Source organism: Cryptomeria japonica, chromosome 5, assembly GCF_030272615.1.
Source record: "Cryptomeria japonica chromosome 5, Sugi_1.0, whole genome shotgun sequence".
NCBI classification, from domain to species: domain Eukaryota; kingdom Viridiplantae; phylum Streptophyta; class Pinopsida; order Cupressales; family Cupressaceae; genus Cryptomeria; species Cryptomeria japonica.
Window position 1 is genome coordinate 217,886,013 of NC_081409.1, and position 21,510 is coordinate 217,907,522.

Here is a 21,510-nt window from a genome sequence, read left to right on the forward strand (position 1 = left end):
CTGATGAGAAAGAAATTTGTATTAGTATTGACCTTGCACAAGGAGAAGAGTGGGTTGGCTAGGCACACAAGCACCTCACTCAGCCAATCCACAAATAACTTCAAACTGCTGTTCCAAATACCACTAAGGATTGTTGTATGGTACTCAACATTTAGACAAAGTGTTGCTGGTGACAAACACAACAACTATGGTGCTGAAAACTGTATTTCTTGAGCTCCCTCTACCCTGAAATGGTATGGCCACACAAGCAAATAGGTGGCTTCAGATTTGCTACAACTTATCCAACTTTGGTGCCCAAAGGAAACTTCTAAAAATGAAGCTTCTCCTCACACCCCTGGCTGGTCTCTCACAGTTGTAGATGTGCAAACAATGGAGGTTTCCATCTCCAAAGTTCTCAAAACCCTAAGGTTGCCAAGCTCCTCAAAGAAGACATGAAAGAGAAATGATATCCAAAAACATAAATAGATATGAGTCTCCAATGACCTTTAAATAACCTTTCCTCAAGTTGCCCTAATTAGGGTTGAAACCCTAACACCTCAATCAAATTTAATGAATTTAATAATAGTTACTTTATCCTCATAATAATTCTCCCACTTATAGAACATACACTTTATGTTATATGCTTTGTCCACTTATACTAACCTTTTATCTCTCTCTTCCCCATTCACTCTCTCACTAGGAATAGGTACATGGGAAAGGTGAAACTTAATATTATAAATATGTTTCAAGTGACCCAAGGAGAGATTATAAAGTAATATGCATCAACTTTTAGATCTCTTTTAATTTCTTTTTTTCTCTCTCATGGATACTTGGCAAAGAAGCACCTCACTCTCTCTCTCTAGATTCATGTATGCCTTTGAAAGAGATATTCTAGGGTTTAATACAGTTTTAGACTGGTGACTTGGAGATAACAATACTATCGACTAATTCCACCCATGTTTACTCTAAAGTTCCCTTTGGAATAGGAGAAAATCACCAGTCCAATGTCCTCTGCCCATCCTTATCAGTCTACAAGGACTTCGTTAATAGATTGATCCTGATCTATTGATTTTAGCTAAGAGGGGGACATTACACTCCTAATCATTTTCATTTATATCTTTCTGATTGTACCTCAAAATAGTGGAGTGATATTGAAGCTTTCCTTCTTGATTAGTTCTAGAAGTTTGTGGATCTTTATTTGAAAGTCTCCATTGGATGTTGATGGATCAATGAATCTCTGAATGTTGATATCTTTCAGACAGTTGCTGAGAATGAAAGCTCTTATTGTTTTCATGTGGATTGTGGTAGAACACTTATCTTTGAGAGGCTTTGGGATTCTTGATGGACAGCCACATAGCCATTAGAGACCCACTTCTTTTGAAAGTTTACATTTCTTTAGTTATTTATGTTATTTTAGGGCTGCGGTTACTGTGTCCATCTTGGTCAGTGGTCTTCTGATATCTTGATTCTTAAGAACTGAAGATGAAATGAAACTTTATTTTCATAAGACAATAAATTAGCATTAGTTACTTTTTCTCAGCGATAGCTGAATATATCAATGAATTTGGTAGTAAGACAACTGAAGTCATTGTCATATAAAATTTAAGTATTTGTATCATTTAATTGAGAGGAACAATTCTGTCCTGTAACGGAGGCAGACTCTCAAAAGTTGCATGATTTTCTTTCAAGGCATGTGAGATTCAATTCTCAATAGTGCCTGCAGATGTGTTGCTTGAATAAATGTTTTCTTATAAGATAGTTATATTCATTCTATGTTATGGAATGAGATATCTTTTTTAATAAAATGAATCCATCGGTAGTATGCATTTTGCTGTAAGGGTGCTAGTTGTGGCTATTTAATATGCTATATCTATTGACTTGGTGTATGATTTATATATATTTAATGAGGCATAGAAAATTTTCCTCACTTTTTGATGAAAAATGTGTCTTTACCAGGTAAACAATGAATCACTTACCGTAAAAGATTCAGATGGCAACACAGTTCTATCACAGCTTGTACCTCTGGAAAATTCAACAGTCAATTTGACAAACTACTTTAAGAAAGAAAATCAGAGCATATCATTAGACAAAAGCCCTCTTTTTTCACTTTTTTTTCAAGTGTCTGTGCCACCCCTTGGATTCAGCACATATATTATTTCAAAAGACAATGGTAATCCACCTCTCTTTGCTTAATAATTTTCCCATTGCACTGTGCATCATAACTTTTAATTTTTGAAATGACCAAAGATGATCTAAGAATGTGTATTGTAGAAAAAACTATCTTAAGAAAAATTACTAATTAGAATGTTTAAATAATAAAATTTTAATCTTTCAACTGCCTTTATGCACAGGGACTAGACCTGTTTTATCAACCAAACAAACTGCAGCAGTGAATGAAACGACATATGAGGCTGGACCGGGCAACTTCAGAATGACATTTTCCTCTATATCTGGTCAATTACAACGGATATCAAATTCCAGGACAGGGGTAAATTGCTGGTCCTTAATTTCAATCCTTTCACCCAAAGATGCCTTTACATGCACTGGTTTATTAATTGCGTGAAAGCACAGACTTCAAGACAATGTCAAACTGCATGCACAAATCTTCTTGAAGTCATGGTTTCATTTTCATCATTATGTTTCATTTATATTATATTCATAAAAAAATATGCAAAGACAAATGTATGAATCATTGGAAAATAAATGTGAAAGCCTTGGAACAAATGTCAAAATACATAATGTTTGTTCACACAAATGAACAACTGGATGGATCTCTATTTAAATTTTTGTTTAGCATTTTGCTTGACATCAGCAATTCATGTGAGGGTATGTGATTCTCTCCTTGGTTGTGAATATGAGAGTGGGCATCATACTGTAAGATGTTTGAATTTCTTCCTTAACTAGTTCAGTAGTCTAGGAAATAGTTATAGTATTTATGATTATCGGTCAGCTCCCCTTTTCCCAGCATTTCATGCTTATATGACTAAGGTTAGCAGAAGATGAAATATTTTTACATATATAGATAGAAATTAGAAATTAGAATACATTTGCTTAATCCATCCCAATCAATAAAATTTGGGCTATGCTTGGCTTAATGGTTTAGATGCTGAACCTGAGAAGTAAGAATACATCACGAAGAGTTTATCATCTTTCAACCATTTCCCTAAAACAAGTCTCCACCATATTGTATTTAACATGAGAGGAACATAGTAGGATTTGCAGTTAGTTATTATGCAGTGCACCAACTGCTATTTTAAGTTACAAGCAACTATTCTTCAAATTGAATTGCTTATGATTGCACTTACTTCCTAGAATATTGTGGCACCAAGCTCTGCAGGATATTCATACAGAAATTTCTATATCCTTAGCCAACAACCCCAACTATACATATTTCTATTCAAACTTCGTAGAACTCTGCAAACAAATTATTTGAAGTAGAAACTTCCTCATTCATTTATCTTTCTAACTTTTTCAATTTGAGTCAATTCAGTGATAGTCAAATCACAAAGGGGAGGGAGACGTCTTCAAAAAGATTGGATTTTGGCTATTTGGTGAAGGCATATTTCTCTTTTACAGCTCTCTACAATGCATGGTGATGTATATTGGGTCAATAATTTCACATATGGTTTCCTTTACTAGGTTTGCATAGTGTATTAAATAAGTTACAAGGCTTGGACTTGGCAAGCTGGTTTTTAACTTGGACTCAGACTTGGTGAAGATTTGACAAATTGAAAAACCATTAAATTTATAGAGAGTTATAAGGATTTAAAGCTTTTACTGTGCACCTTTCAATAATCAATTTTAAAGATATAATACACTTATCAATTAGATACTACTTTGATCACATACACAAGTAGATATTGATCAAATGAGTACAAAAGTGAATTTCAGTTGAAAGAAACAACATTTTTAAATAAACAATTCTCAAGTGTTATTGGTGTATAAAATTCACGGATTATGATATTTATGACTTTAAAAACAAAAATTACAACAGAGTCATAACTATGGTAGACAGGAGCTTGTATCACTTGGCCCAACATCACTAGCTCTATGTGGGGTCATGTTCTTGTATATCAAAGAAAACTAAAAATATTTCTACAGTCGTAAGAACATTATTTAGGATAAGGATTGACATAGCAAAACCAAAAGTATATGTTTTTTTTTTCTAAATTTCCACTTGACACTCATGATTGAGTTTTCTAGACAACCCTTGGCAAGTCTAGCAAGTTTGACTAGACTTGTTAGGTGCGCGGTCCTTGAGTCTTTGGGCCTTGGTTTGACTAGTTTATCTTGGGATTGGCCAAACCTTGGCAAGTCTTGTAACTCTGGTATTAATCCTATGTTAGAGGCTACAACTTTAACTCATTTACTAATGAAGAAAACTATTTCTATTGGTATTGTGGCTAGTAATAGATCCTTTCCCTTTTTAACCTAGTGGGAACAAAATAATGGCTCTAAGATATATGCTTCCTTGTACTATTATTCTTTCTATGCAAAATAAGACTAATTAAAATAAATTTTAAATCCTTATTTCTTTTCTTTCATTCTAGTAAAGTAGAGATATTTACCTATAACATCAAGCCATATGCTAGCCTTCTAGCAATGGGATAATACCTAGCTTGCCGGTTCGGGTTCAGGCATTGGTTCAGGTTCAAAGAACCAGTACGCGAGTACGGCAAAATTTTGAAAAGGGGTTTGGGTTCGTTAGTACAATAACATGTAAATTATACATATATATATATATATATATATATATATATATATATATATATATATATAGATATAGATATATATATATGTATGTATATATACATATATATATGTATATATATATATTTACATATATATGTGTGTATATATATATTTACATATATATGTGTGTATATATATATATGTGTGTGTGTGTGTGTGTATATATATATATATATATATATGCAGCCTATAAGCATGAATTAAGATTAGCATGTCACATAGAATCATATAAACAACAAAACCAACATAAACTTGTAATCATAGCATCATGATCATACCATAACAGCATCATATACATCAAGTTTAATATCAAAATGTAAAAATATTCAAGTATCATTGTTTCAACTTTCAACAATTTAAAGTTTGATCATCAAATGGATTCTCTAATTCATCATCCTCATTCTCCTCCTCCTCATCATTGACATTGACATTAGATGAATCAATGCCAATGCCAATGCCAATGCCACTTACACTTGCACTTGCACTTTAAGTTTGCTCGCTATCTGAGTCATCAAACGCAACAAGATGAGAAGTGAAAGCATCCAAATCAGTATGTTCTGGCTCTATATCCCACATCTTTGTTTCCCCTTGCTTGTAGTCATGTTGCTTGTTAATGTTTTAAAACTCACTTTTAGGGTTATATTTTAATTTTTTATGTGGTGGAATTAAAAAAAACAAACCATTTTTGGGCTGTCAGACCCCTGGGTTCGACCTGGTCCGAACCAGGCCTGTGAATCACAAACTCTGTCTAGACCACAGGCGAACCGGACCAAAACCCCGAACCAGGACCGGACTGGACCAGTACCAGGGGTCTAGGGGGCCGAACCCGGTAACTTAGGATAATACAAAAAATACATCTGCATCAACCAATCATTATGACTTTGGATGTTGACCAATAACCTAGGTTGCTGTTTCGGGTTCAAAGAACTGGTACGACAAAATTTTGAAAAGGGGTTTGGGTTTGTTTGGGTTCGTTAGTACAAAAACACGTAAATTATATATATATGCAGCCTATAAGCATGGATTAAGTTTAGCATGTCACATAGCATCATATAAACAACAAAACCAACATAAACTTGTAATCATAGCATCATGATCATACCATAACAACATCATATACATCAAGTTTAATATCAAAATGATAAAATATTCAAGTATCATTGTTTCAACTTTTAACAATTTAAAGTTTGATCATCAGATGGATTCTCTAATTCATCATCCTCATTCTCCTCGTCATTGACATTGACATTAGATGAATCAATGCCAATGCCACTTACACTTGCACTTGCACTTTAAGTTTGCTCACTATCTGACTCATCAAATGCAACAAGATGAGAAGTGAAAGCATCCAAATCAGTATGCTTGGCTCTATATCCCACATCTTCGTTTTCCCTTGCTTGTGTGAAATGAGCCAAGTTAATGTTTTAAATTAGTTGCAAAAGCCATCCCTTATTAATGGGTAATGATTGATTATGTTAGGGATTTCAACAAAGGTCAACCATTCAACCATGGAAGGTTATAAGTAATGTGTCATGATGAATTACTAATTTGAAAGGAATTTATTATATTATTGGGTTTGTGATGTGATATTTTGCCAAAACTTTCCATATTCTCACAGTTACTAGGGCAAAAATTTATGTTGATTGTAGATAATTATAGAGATTTAATAATGTTCCTTTGTAATGTATTAGGTATTTACTAATTAGTCATGCATCTATTTTGTAGTTGTATAGTGGATAGACAAGCAAGGAAAGGATTATTTACAGTGATACTATATTTGGTTGATGTGACAAGATTATTATCATTGCCCATGAAAATCTTTCAAATCCCCAATGTTGAACTTTGTTAGGTCAATTGGTTTTAATTTATCCAATGAAAAACATGGCTAGAAAAAAATGAAAGCTAATTCCATAGTTACAAAACTCACATGGACTCGTCAAGACTCGATGAGTCCTAAGGTGAGTGGGTCAAAATGAGTCTTGGGGACTCAATACTCTAGTACCTAGAGAGTCTTGTAGATTTGCTTGATTGATCAAGTCCCATAGGGTAGACTCAAGAACAGTGGAGGGAAAAATAGTTTGAAAAGAGAGAACAAAAAACTTTGAAGTGTTAATTTGACATTTTAGTTAATATAAAAAAAAATTATAACCTTTCAATACTATTTGGTTTATGACATGCCCTAGGAGCTTCATGATGGGCGTTGCACCTCAACAACATTGGGGTTTTGCCCCCAAACTCACATCAAACTATAATTCTAACCAAGTAATAGGCCAGTGATGAATGGTGATAAAAAAATCTACAAAATACATACCCCTTGTTGCAAATTTTTTCATCCTCATAGTCAAAGTCACAATTAAGTATTATCTTGTTTCATACATTGAAAAATTTATTTAGTATACAAGGATTACCATAAGCAAAGTTGGCATGCTTTATTCATTGTACTACTGAATACAAGTCATTGTTGGCAAAACATGCCATTTTCATAATGTAAAAATTTATCAATCATACCCTACATAGACAACTTGTAGAATAATCCCATCTATCAGTATCCTAGCTAAGGTCAAATTCAGACATAACCATTTATCTTTTACTTAAGCATTCATCTTTGTTAATGAGCTTGTGTAATGTCCTCAATTTTGGCCTAGGCATTCAAAGGTAAATTGATATAATTAATTAAATTAAGTTGTCTAAATTAATATTCTTGGGCACCTTGTATCTAATTAATTATAATTAATGGCTAAATATTTTATTGGGACTTTGCCTAGTGCCAAAATAAAATAAAATATTATAAGTCACTTTATGAGCAAAAGAAATGAATATTAAAAAAGTGATTTTATAATTTTATTAATTGGAATATTCCATGGGAAGTTATGAAAGGAGGCTGAGGAGACAAAAAGCATTCATTTTGGAAATTGTTTATTTCTCTTTTAGACATTTGTGTTGTGGCTAAATTTTTCACTAGAGCGATGAAAACCCTAACTCTTCCTAACAAACGAAAACCTAGAAGGCAACGCAATTCTAGCCATGGATTGACAGTGTGTTGTAGATTTGGGCTTAGATGAGAGACTTGCAGAGTACTCACCGAGTCTTGAAAAACTTGTGAGTTTTTTTCCTCGGTGAGCATTTATGCCGAAAACTCGCACAAAAACTTGCAAAGTTTTTGGGAAAAACTCGTCAAGTTTGTGGCAAGTTTTTCACAAAAACTCGGCTACATAAAAAAGAGGGGCCAAAACGAGTCAAAATATTATCTATTTTGTTTTCTTCAAGTCAATCTCATTCTCTTCGTTAGAATGTATACATGAAATATAACATTTAAGTTTAAATCAAATCATATTTCATGTATATATTGGCAGGATCTTTGAGAGGCATTTCAAATCTCTAGGAGTTATACTGCAAATTCTAGGTTTTAGAAAATCTTATAAATTTTTATATAGTCAAATTTTAGTAATTAGTAAGCTCCAATCAGCATTCTCTCGCTCTCGCTCTCTCTATCTCACTCACTTTATCTTCCTTGAATTCTAGACCTATCTATCTCCCTATCACTCTTGCTCTATCCCCTTTATACCTCTCTCTATCTCACTCTCTCCTCTCTCCCCCAAGATCTAGACCTATCTCTCTACCTCTCTCTCTCTCTCACCCTTAGACCCCTGTGAGGAGTACTACCCTCAACCCCCCTCTCGCTCTCTCTATCTCACTCACTTTATCTTCCTTGAATTCTAGACCTATCTATCTCCCTATCACTCTTGCTCTATCCCCTTTATACCTCTCTCTATCTCACTCTCTCCTCTCTCCCCCAAGATCTAGACCTATCTCTCTACCTCTCTCTCTCTCTCACCCTTAGACCCCTGTGAGGAGTACTACCCTCAACCCCACTTTGGCGAGGTGTTGGAGCGACATCAAATTCCTACCATTAGACCCTCTAGTTCTACCTCTCCCCTAGTTGTCACTAGAGTTGGGAAGAGGAAGACGTAAAATGTTTTGATCTAGTATTACTTTTAGTTTTACAAATAATTTGCTACTTTCATTTTGTTTCAAACTATTAGCCATCAACATTCCACATGAAGAAAGGAAGCAAAATTTGTATTTTATTTGTTAAAAGTTGTACATTATGCCATTTTGTACCCAATTTGCATTCAAATCAATCAAATATAACTAGATTTATCTTGTTTCTTTTATGTACTCATTTATTGACTTATTGGATGCATGTCCTCATTGAATTTTGCAAAAGAAATGTATTTCTAATGCAATTTAAGCAAATTTTTAATTTGCCGAGTTGTTTGCTGAGTTTTTGTTGAGTCCAAGTTTTTCAACTATGGATTTGGGATTTGGGGATGAAAGCCCTCAAGTGTTGTTGAGTGATTTCACCTAGAAGTCGCCAAGGAGCTAAATGTTCAAGATGTGATGATTTTGGTACTAAGTAATGCACTGTCTTTCCAATTTATTTTATTCATGGTTGAGCTGAAAGATTGAAAGATTAAAGTGTTGTGATAAACCTCATGATACTAATTCTGGGTGACATGTAGAGATATTGCATATTTCAATAAAGGATTCATTGGGTCCCACATGGTTGTAGATTTAAAATAAACCTAGAAGTCACCAAGTAGCTAAATGTGAATTAATCAAAATAAGGGAAATATATTATATTTAAATCTACCATAGCTTATAAATCTCATCATACGAATCGTGGGTGACAAGTAGAGCTATTGCAGATTTCAATAAAGGATTTGTTGGGTCCCACATGGTACTAGATTCAAGAAGAGAGAGCCACGTAAATTGGAGAGAGTATGAGGGATGTGTGGAAATCAACATAGGTGTATTTTATCCTTGTTGGTGTGGGTTTAATGTGTTGATTGAGTGCCTATTCCACTATTTCCAATGTGAGTCCTCTCTCCAGCTGGCCGCTAAGAACATTCTAGCTTGTGCGTAAAATTTTACCATTAGTAAAATTTTATACAAGGCAATACATATAAAATATTTTATAGAGCTATGGTGGTATAAAATTAAATTTAATGGCTGCTTATATACCAAAATATACACATTTACTTTTTCGTCGTGACAAATGTTACAAAATATTTGAATAAAATTTTATGGAGGTGTAGCATATGCACACTCAAAACACGAGCAAAACAAAATCATTTGCAATGAATGAAATCACACAACAATACCCTCCTTGGATTTGCTTTATTATAGGAAGAAACAAACAACAATAATCCCTCGAAGAATTTTGAACACTGAATGAATGCATTCGTATGGGGTTGATTTTTATTGCATGTATCATCAGATACGGATCATTTTTCTAGGCAGCCGAATCCCTACGTATCCAAAATGGCTAAAACTAACAATTTGTTCATGTGCCAATAGATACGGTATCTGAGCCGTATTTGTGTCATACCATATTTGTACCCGTTTTTGGTACTGCGGTATGAGTATTAGGCCAGGGAGGGTGTCATTTCCTGCAACTCTACTTTAATATTTTTTTAATAATAAATCCCTCACTTCAAGTCACTGAAACACAAGAACATATCATGGCTACATCATCGAGGACCTATATTTTTAGTTTTGATATTTGTTTTGATGCCATGGATTTCATAATTCATTAGGTTTGTATACATTAGACAACATTTATAATTTTAAATTAATATATCTACCAATGTTGTTTCCTTCAGCGAAAAATTAAAATTCATTTTTATACTCATGTGATCAATGTATACTTGAGTATATAGTCAAAGTAGATTCTATTTGACTATTTTATTGTATATCTAACGTTTTTAATTAAAGGATGTATGAAACAAGTTTTGAATCCTTAAAAATCTCTATATTTCATGTTTTTTTCAATTTGTCAAGTTTGGGCGTTGGATCTGAGTTCGAGTTGAAAATCAGCTTGCCAAGTATAAGGCAAGTCCGACTCTTGTAACATTAAGTAATTCATTGTGCTTGTAACCACACTTTTAAGAATAATGAAGTAATATCATGCATGTAGAAGGAGAAGTCCTTTGGAATTAAACATTAAGATGCAGAATAGACCTAGGTACACATACTTTAAATTAGATAGTGATGGGGCATTGAATTTAATACACTTCAAGCAAGTTATAGTGGTGGTCAAGTTCAAGTGATCCACCTACAGGCAATTGGTATTGCAACTAATAACAATGTCAAGGCTTTACCAATTAAACAATGATTGTTAATAATCCAAAGATAGTTTTTTACATCTAATAATAAGAGTAGATTCTAAATTACAATTGATAACATTATGAAAACCTACTCTCCTTTCCCTATTTTTTGTTGTTGTCTACACAAGACTTCACACATAGATACTTTAATTTACTTTGTTAGTTCAATTTTATGAGGCAAGTTATGAGCATATTTAAATAGCTAGTTCCACTAGCTGCAGTGTTTTGTTGTTGTTGGATCACCAATTGCTTGTTTTGGGCTGCGCTATCAACCATAGTTGAAAAACCCAGACTCGGCAAAAACTCAGCAAGGCCCAAAAATGCAACTCAGCAAAAAATTGGCAAAAAATTCGGTAATCTAAAAAATTGCTTAAATCTTATTAGAAATGCATTTTTTTTGCAAAATTCAATGAGGAGATGCATCCAATGAGTCAATAAATGAGTAAATAAAAGAAACAAGATAAATCTAGTTGTATTTGATTGATCTAAATGTAAATTGGGTACAAAATTACATCCTCATGTGGAATGTCGATGGCTAATAGTCTAAAACAAAATGAAAATAGCAAATTGATTTTTGTAAAACTAAAAGTAAATACTACATCAAAACATTTTACAATTTCATCTTCCTAGCTCTAGTGAAAACTAGTGGAGAGGTGGAACTAGAGGGTCTAGTCCTAGGACTTTGTTGTGGCTTCTCCACCTCGCCAAAACAATGTTAAGGAGAGGCATCCAATGAGTCAATAAATGAGTAAATAAAAGAAACAAGATAAATCTAGCTATATTTGACTGATTTAAATGCAAATTGGGTACAAAATTACATCCTCATGCGGAATGTCGATTGCTAATAGTATAAAACAAAATGAAAATAGCAAATTGTTTTTTTGTAGAACTAAAAGTAAATACTACATCAAAACATTTTACATTTTCGTCTTCCTAGCTCTAGTGAAAACTAGGGGAGAGGTAGAACTAGAGGGTCTAATCCTAGGAGTTTGTTGTGGCTTCTCCACCTCGCCAAAACAATGTTAAGGAGCTGCATCCAATGAGTCAATAAATGAGTAAATAAAAGAAAAAAGATAAATCTAGTTATATTTGATTGATTTAAATGCAAATTGGGTACAAAATGACATCCTCATGTGGGATGTTGATGGCTAATAGTCTAAAACAAAATGAAAATAGCATATTGTTTTTTGTAAAACTAAAAGTAAATACTACATCAAAACATTTTACATATTCGTCTTCGTAGCGTAGCTCTAGTGAAAACTAGTGGAGAGTTAGAACTAGAGGGTCTAGTCCTAGGAGTTCATTGTGGCTCCTCCACCTCGCCAAAACGATGTTGAGGGTAGCACCCCTCAAGGGGGTCTAAGAGTGAGAGAGATAGATCTAGATCATGGGGGAGAGAGGAGAGAGTGACATAGAGAGCAATAGAGAGAGGGGATAGAGGAAGAGTGATAGGGAGATAGATAGGTCTAGAATCTAGGGCAAATAAAGTTAGTGAGATAGAGAGGGCGAGAGAATGCTAATAGGAGCCTAATGACTACTGAAATTTGATTGTCTGAAAATTTATAAGATCTTCTAAAACCTAGAATTTGTATTATAACTCCTAGAGATCTGAAACCACTCTCAAACATACTACCAATATCGTGAGACATGGACCAGCTCTGATACCATGTGAGATTTTGCCAAGATCAAGAGGCAATGGAAAGCACAAATAAGAGAGACAAAATATATGGTAGAAATAAGCTGTATTCTATCAAGATGAAAATACTGATCAACTGGATCATCAATCGATTGTTGTTTATACAATGAATATGAGCCTACTTATATAGGAAAGGCTATATGGATATGTGAGCACACAAACATGACATGTGGCTCAATAAAAAACAATGGTAGGTAGGAAATAGATGTGGGTAGGTAGGAGAAACAATATAATATTCCACATGAGGTGGATCACCCACTGAATGTGGAGTGTAACAACAAGATCACACCATAAAAGGTGGAAATTCTCCTACACACACTATCCCAATGTGGCACAAACACCCAAGTGTCTCATACCCAAACTACTATAAAATGCATGTACCTAAGTAAACTTAAGTAAAGTGTAATAATATCCATGATGAATAATTATTTACACCAACACCCCCCCTTAAGTGCAACTTAGGGGAATGCACTTAAGTCTACAATGCAACTAAGCAATGCAAGATGGGTCTTGGCTACGAGGCCATGTTAGGTACCCATGTACAAATGCAAATGCATGCAAACCAATGCAATGAAATCTCTCACAAAGCGGGGAAAGAGAGAAAAACCCAATGGGAAAAAACCCTCCCCCAAAAGAGAGATGAAAACTAGATACAAAGAACTCTCATAGAAGTATGTGAAGGACAAAACCCCATGTGAGGAAAAAGTCCCCCCATATGAGAGAAGAAGAAGAGAGACTAGGAAGCCCCCCCTCAATCTGGAATCTGCACCAATGATAGAAGCTCGAAGATGAATGAAGAAACTGCTCCATGAACGTCGAACCACGTTCCTCCCCTTAGGAAGAAATAAAACCAAAGGTGTATCCAAAAAGTCTCCCCAACCATGAAAGGAAGATGGAGAGAAAATACTCATGATGAAAGGAATCTTTGAAAACTGCTCAAGTGTCCCCATGTCGATGTTGAAAGGTACCCCCTCCAAAGGTGGTAAACTGTGCCACACTGCTGAAAAAGGCACTCCAAGATCTAGTGGAGATGAATGTAGAACAATATCCAAACACTCATATGTCTCCTCAAAAGATAAAGAGACCTCCTCCAAGTGTTGTACAAAAGTATCAACAATCATGTCAACGTCTAAAGATTGATCATGTAGAGAATGCACAAGAGGGTCAGAGTGATCCCTCGCAATAATCAAAGAAGGATCATCTTCATCAAAGAGAAGATGAATGTCATCAATGGTATCTCCCAAATCTGCAATGTAGGAGTCCACAAACAAACCTGCAATGTCTGTCAAGTAGGCATCCTAATCAACTGAAGCTGGAAGACATGAAATATCCTGCTGCACTGAATCATAAGAAGGCAAAACTGTCGCACTAGTTGCATCATCAAGTGCAATAGGTGGTGTGATATCAATAGAAGGAGATGAAATGCAAGGCTCAAGAACGGGGTCACATGTGAGAATCCCCAAGTTCAAATGCCCAAAGTTCTCCTCAAAATTTGAATCATCAACATAGGAAAAATCAACCTCATCAATAGGACCAAAATCTGAAAAAGAGTACAACCGAGATGCATGATCAACCACCCTAGTCGCAATGATAGCTCCACTCTCCAAGTCTCTAATGATAACTGAATCAGGTGTAAACTCCACAGTTTTCCTAGTTGCCCCATGTGTGATTTGATAGATGGAAAGAAGATTATTTGTCAAGTGGGGTACACACAACACATCATTGAAGGAGTTATCCCCAATGGCAATAGATCCTTTCCCAATCACATCCATGTATGTATGATTTCCCATCAAAATCTGTGGCATGTGGCAAGGCTCAAATGTAGAAAACATAGACTGCGAAGATGCCATATGATGAGAAGCCCCTGAATCTAGAAGCCATCTCCCTGAATCATGACTTGTAGTAGCACAAAGAGCTTGTCCCTTTCCTTTATCTGTCCCAAAAGAGTGATCCTTTCCTTTATCCTTGGAAGAAGAAGCCGATGTAGACATTCTAGAAGGTAGGTTGATTCTATTCTTCTCAAGAAGATTCTTCAACTCATCAATATCCTTCTTATAACAATGATGTTCATCATGTCCTGACTTCTTGCAATATCCACAAAAAAGATTGTCCTTATATGATTTCCTCTTAGGTGAGAATGGTGAATCACCTTGTTGTGGAGAGGAACATTGTGCTCCATCTTGTTGTGATTTAGACTTAGGTTGCTTTAGATTCTTTCCTTTTCCTTGATTACTTTGATTCCCTTTGTTAGCCACCAAAGCTTGTGATTTTGAAGATTTGAGAATTCCCATCGTGGTCAACTTAGATTGCTCAAGTATCAACATCTCCGTGAATGAATCAAATGAGGGAGAAGTGTATGAGGTACCTTGAGCTAACCTATGGGTGTAAAAGCTAGATACAAAGGCTGCATACTCTGAAGGAAGCTTGTCCAACAAGTTATAAACCAATTGAGCATCTTTTTTGTCAATTCCACAATCCTTTAGCTTTGCTCTTAGCTCAGTTGATTTTGTGACATAATCTTGGATTGTATCAAAATCCTTGGGATCCAAAGTTGTGAGTTCACTATCAAGCTTGTAGCCCTTAATCTCATCAACTTGACCATACAATTTCTTAAAAATATCTCAAGCCTCTTTAATTGTTGTACACTTATCAATGTGAAAAATGAGGTCATCTGATACATACTTTCTAAGAGTTCCAAGTGCCATAGCATTCTTAGTAAGCCATTCAATTTGAGCATTAAGATCAGCCTTAGGATCAAGTGGTGCTGTAATAGTTTCATTTACATAATGAATGAGTCCTTTTTCCATTAGTTTACTCCATGCCTTGATTTTCCATGATGCATAATTATGAGGACTTAAAAGTGGAAATTTAGGAGAACCCATAGCACCAAAATGAAAAAACACAAGATAGAGAGAGGCACAATCACACAAGACACCCCCCCAAAATACTCAATCAAGAAACTCCCCAAAATGGTGATTTTGGCACTTTATACTTAGTGCGTATACAATGGGCCACTTGCAAAACAAGGCAAAGTGGACTTCTAATTTCAATTTACAACTTCTCAAAATGAGATCTAAGAGACTTCAACAAATATTGCTAGTGATCTAAACTGAGATCCAAGAAAATGCAAGTACCAAATATGCCAAAAATGGCCAAATACTGAAAGTACAATTTCTACTTAAAATCACTGCAAATAGATGGCAGATTATGAAAGTAGATGAAAAAATATGCACTTTCAAAAAAAAGGCACCTGAAAAGGACTCCATATGAGCCCAAACGAAACCTCCAAAGTTGTAAAAATCGGGATTTCATGATTTTCGAAAAACCTATATCCAAAAATCAGAAAAATCTTGCACCACTGTACAGATCACCAAATTCTACCCCAAAACAAAAAAAATTGCTCAAAAAAACGAGTCCGGATGAGTGAGATATCGCTATTTGAAAAATGCCTGCAATATTATAATTTCTGGAAAATTTCCGCCGCAGCGTCAAACTTCAAATGACTCTAGATTTGGCCTCCGAAGTCCGATTTTGATGAAACAAAAGGAAAAACTGATTTTCTTGGACCTCCTAAATCCAATGGTGACCTCAGATTTGACCCATCAAGCTTCAATAATAACCTGCAATAGAAAATTCCAAAATACACAATACCAAATAGCATCAATTTCTCTCAATTGGCAAACCAATGACACTCTAATGGCTTTGATACCATGTGAGACATGGACCAGCTCTGATACCATGTGAGATTTTGCCAAGATCAAGAGGCAATGGAAAACACACATAAGAGAGACAAAATATATGATAGAAATAAACTGTATTCTATCAAGATGAAAATACTGATCAACTGGATCATCAATCGATTATTGTTTATACAATGAATATGAGCCTACTTATATAGGAAAGGCTATATGGATATGTGAGCACACAAACATGACATGTGGCTCAATAAGAAACAACGGTAGGTAGGAAATAGGTGTGGGTAGGTAGGAGAAACAATATAATATTCCACATGAGGTGGATCACCCACTGAATGTGGAGTGTAACAACAAGATCACAACATAAAAGGTGGAAATTCTCCTACACACACTATCCCAATGTGGCACAAATACCCAAATGTCTCATACCCAAACTACTATGAAATGCATGTACCTAAGTAAACTTAAGTAAAGTGTAATAATATCCATGATGAATAATTATTTACACCAACAAATATATACATGAAAGTCTTTTTCCTTTCTTATACTTAAATGTTTTATTTTGTGTATATATTCTGATGAAGAGAATGAGACTGTCTTGAAGAAAAAAAAATATTAGATAATTTTTTTATGCATTTGGGCTTCTTTTCTTATGTAGTTGAGTTTTTGCCAAAGACTCCACGAGTTTTTGTGAAAAACTCACAAAAAAACGGCAAGTTTTTCTTAAAAAGTCTGTGAGTTTTTGGCTTAAATACTCATAGAGCAGAAAAACTCGCAATTTTTTCAAGACTCAATGAGTCTTGCATCTATGCTATCAACACATGAAAACCTCCTCTCCTTTGCCTATTTTCTATTGCTGTTTTTTGCAAGACTTCACACATAGATGCTTATGATGTTGGCCGTTTAGTTTTTTACAATGGTTGTTTAGGGCTCTACCGGCCTAAAAAAAAAGAAATGCCTTGAAAAAATTCACTTGAAATTGGAATCAATTTGAAATCAAGTTGAAATTGCCATGCGCAACCGTAATTGCGTAGGTATGCATCATACCATTTCCACATGATTTTAAACAATAAAACCCAAATTTTGCCCATTACCACATGATTAAGATCTATACCCAATTCAAATACACTCTTGCCTAGCAATGCTAATATTTCCAGTTGATTCAATAACACAACTATTTTTAAATAATATTATAGAAGATTTATTCTTAGTTGGTAGCTATGCTTATCAAAAATCTATTTGAAGATTTCCTGATTTAGGGTTTAAGATGTATAGAGATGATTGTATTATATAGTTGTCTTGTGTGCAAGTAAATTATTGTTAGCTTAGGAGTTCTAGATAGCTTTTTGTTATTTTTCATGCAAAATCTTGTTAAGTCCTTATAAATAAGTATCATTTGCACCTAGATTTTCAATAGGAATTTTATGCCTATCTTGTTGCTGAAATTTCTTTTCAATCTTATTATGTTTTTGTGTTTTATTTCGATAGATAAAAATTTCCCCTTAAAAAAAACAAGCTATGTTTTGCTAATTTCATTGGAGTATGATTTTTACAACGTTTTGTGCAATTTCCTATAAATGACATGCTTTAACTTATAGGAATCCTTTATTTAAACCAATTCAATCCTTGTGCCTTTTTATCTCTTCTTTTTTTTTCTATTAATTATAATATGGATCCAATACATCAAGATTACATAGCCAGCATAAGACAAAATAAAGTTAGAAAGTACCCCCTACCAACGTTCTTAACCCCGAGAACCCACAATTAGATCATGTTCTGCATCATTATCCACTATCAAGATACAAAAAACATATATACCAATGACCGTGAAATATACAAATAGGAAGTCTATGCAAAAATCATGAACATGTTAACCAAAAATGATCTCCCCAAATGGAGAGCTAGAGTCTCCAACAGTCTCCACCCATGTGGTCCACCCTTGTGGTCCTTCACTCCATCTCAGCTCTCTGCCCCAAAGTAGGATCTATATAATGATGCACAACTGGGACTACCAATGGTATGTTTGGCACTTGTCCTTGGCCATTTTTGCTTCTCTGCGCTTGCAAATCTCTCATAAAGTTCGCCAGTCCCACCTCGAATGGTGATCTCTCATCGGTAGTCTTGGTCCAAGAGAATCCATGTGCTATCTCCTATGTGAAGATTCTGGTATGGCCATCATGCAAGAACTTTTCAATCTTTCTCCGGGGCTAGTTTCATGGTCACTGTAACTTGCACATCAATGTTATGCACAATGAGTCTCCTCAGAGACTCAGTAAGGGATCTATCTCTTCCATTAAAGAGATTATCATTCCTAAACTTCCCAATAAGCCATAAAACTTCTAAAGAAAAAACAGACCAAAACAAATTAGCAGCTCTTTTTAGGCTTTGGGCACTACTAGTAACCACCTCAGAGACCAAAATATTTGAACCAATGTAAACACCAAAGATATTCCAAACTTCCCTACCTAAAAAGAAGTCAAAAAATATGTGATTGATAGTCTAGGGCATTGTACAACAAGAACAGATAGAAATATCACCATCGGGCTTCCTAATGGGGAGCTTCTAGAGCAAAAGCAACCAACAAAAAAATTTCTTCTTAGGCTCAATTGGTCTATTTCACAAGTTGTCAAAGACCTTCTGCCAATATTTATCACCCTAACTCAGGCCCTAGCAAGACTTGGCATGGGAGAGGATAGAGTTATTATCAGCTAGGACAACATAGATAGATTTTGCTTTGACATTAGGCAATGAGGATCCATCAAGCCACTTAAAAGAAGTAAATCTGGTATCATCACACTGGCAAGGCTTGGGAAGGTCAAGAGGGGAGTAGGCATCACTCAGGATAGTATAGGTCTTGTGGTGAGAAGAGGGGATATGGAACTTGTCCATAATGTCATTCCAGCTCAGCAAATGGCCATCTTGGAGGATATCAGAGAGTCTATTTAAGCCTTTTGTAGCCCAAATCTTGGTTGAACAACCTTGTAGTAAAGCAAGAGGTTTGTGTAATGTCCCCTTCTCATTGACGACCTTCCAGTGGTACATTAGCCTATTCCTGAGACCCGTAGGCTAGGTGGAATGAAGGATGAGGGGTCCAGCATTGATGAAACGCGGACTTACTATTTTTAGTAAGTCAGGGAATGACTATTTTGGTGATACTGTCCTACTGAGCTCTCCATGCTCTGTCTCTGGGCGCGAAGTTCAAGCTTTTCGGGGCATTATTTCTTGACTTACTATTTTTAGTAAGTGGCAGTGTGGTATAATTCTATTTTTGGCAGTGGACAAGGCCCTGATTCTGCAGTAGTTCAGTGGTCTTCCTAGCTCAGTTTCATTCTAGTCTTGATAATAATCAGTACGGGAGTCATATGTGATACAATTAAATATTATTTCCTTATCCTAAGGTTTAATATTTAATTAATCTGATTATTTGCTACTGATTTATTGAATTTGGGATTAATGCCTATTTTATCCTAAGTATTTGGCGAAACTCATGTGTAATAAGGGATGTCGAAATATTTTAGAGGAATATTATTTTATATTACATCTCCATTATTTGCCAAGTGATTAACGTGGGTCCATTCCTTTTTGGCGTGAGGTTTGACTTATGAAAAATGGCGCTATACTTGGGTCCACATGAAGGTGAAATGAAATGCAAATGAAGGAGTGGAGTTTGGAGGAATTTGCATTTGAATTTGGTTGTTGAAAAGTTATAAATAAGAGCCTTCGGCTCTCATTTGGGAGATCTTAAAAAATTGTAATGTTATGCTACCGGTTTGGCGACAAAACTTGAGGCTTCAGAGTGCGTCTCCCTAGTGCTACTCGGTTTCGTACTTGAAATACAGTACCTAGCTGTGCATTGTATTCTCTTACATTCTCAGAGTTGGCCATAGACATTTTTGGTGCTGAAGTGATTCTGGAGACTTGCTGGTTTTGCCTGTGGCTGAAGCACATTTTCAATCACACCTCTCTGCTAGAGCGACTGACGGTTATGGGTATCAGCTCTATCCTCCTTCCCAGCAATGGCGATATATTTTGTGAGTTTATAGCAATTTTAATTAAGCTTTGAATTTCCTAGATCAAATCGAAATTCCTAGGTATGGTGTGGGTTTCTGATATTGCATTGGGATGCGTGCAAATTAAATAAGGGTTGTTTGGGGTTGTGGCTTTAATTGGTTGTAATTGCATATATTATATGGTGGGTTTGGGACTGGTTTGAGTTGATTTGGATGAAAAATGAGGGAGTTATGAGCATTCTAGCATTTCCATAGGCTGCTGATTTGTAATTCCAGCCTGCAGATTGGATGTAGCAGAAATTCATTGTTCGTAGTATTATAATCTGCATTACTCTTCTCATCATATCTCTATTTTTGTAAGGTTGTTTCAGTAGTACTGATTAATCATTCTTGTTGTTCTTATTTGTAATCCCCACTCCATAAGTGGAAGAGGCTAGCTTGCCGCCTTCTTGCTTTGTAATTCAGTTTATGTACTTAGTCCTCCCACTGAATAAGTGGTTGAGTGATAAGTTTAATACAATGGTCCTCCTGCTGAAATATGCAGTAGAGTGATAGCTTAATGTAATGTCCTCCCGTTGAAATATGTGGTAGAGTGATTGAGTTTTAGTTTCTTGTTATTTTCCTTTGGCTGGTTTACCGCCAAGAGTTTGGTTTCTATCCTGCTGGATAAGCAGAAGGGGCTGGATTGCCGCCCAGGCATTGTAATTTCAGTTTGTTTTATGGTGCTAACGATCCCCGGAACACCGTATGCTCTCACCCTCCCAGATTGGGCTCTCGGTGAACAAAAGGTGGAAGGGTTCCCTTTGAGCAGTTTGGATTATTTCTCTAACCTTAACGGGTTGATGTGTTTGCTTGTAACTCTTACTATTAAAAAACAAAAAAAAATTACTGGGATATTATAGTTTGCCTTTGTAGTTCAAGTCCCATCAAATCGAGCATTCACCACAAATCTCCCCATTCACTCCAACTATAGCGCTATGAGATATGTGTCTCCTCACAACCTCCCATGCATTCCAGATAGATCTAAATACAGTGGATCCTGAAGGTCAAATATTAAAGTGCCTTGCAATGATATCATGGAGTGAGTCCTTTCCACACCGAGCTTTTCTTTGGGGTGGCCTTTGAGAGATTGTGCCTAATCAGAACTTTCCAAGGCTCATTCCCTTGCAATGATCTAAAAATCCATTTTGCTGCTAAAGAAATGCCCT

General features: G+C 35.4%; 1 protein-coding gene across 1 annotated transcript in view; it reads left to right on the plus strand.

Annotated features, from left to right (window-relative positions):
- The window catches only part of LOC131064401 (alpha-mannosidase), a 178,293-nt gene that overhangs the window by 61,058 nt on the left and 95,725 nt on the right, over window positions 1–21,510 (plus strand). Inside the window, exons 16-17 of the mRNA XM_057998534.2 lie at window positions 1,936–2,149; window positions 2,331–2,467. Coding sequence (XP_057854517.2) covers window positions 1,936–2,149; window positions 2,331–2,467 — 351 coding nt within the window. The remainder of the gene's footprint in view (window positions 1–1,935; window positions 2,150–2,330; window positions 2,468–21,510) is intronic.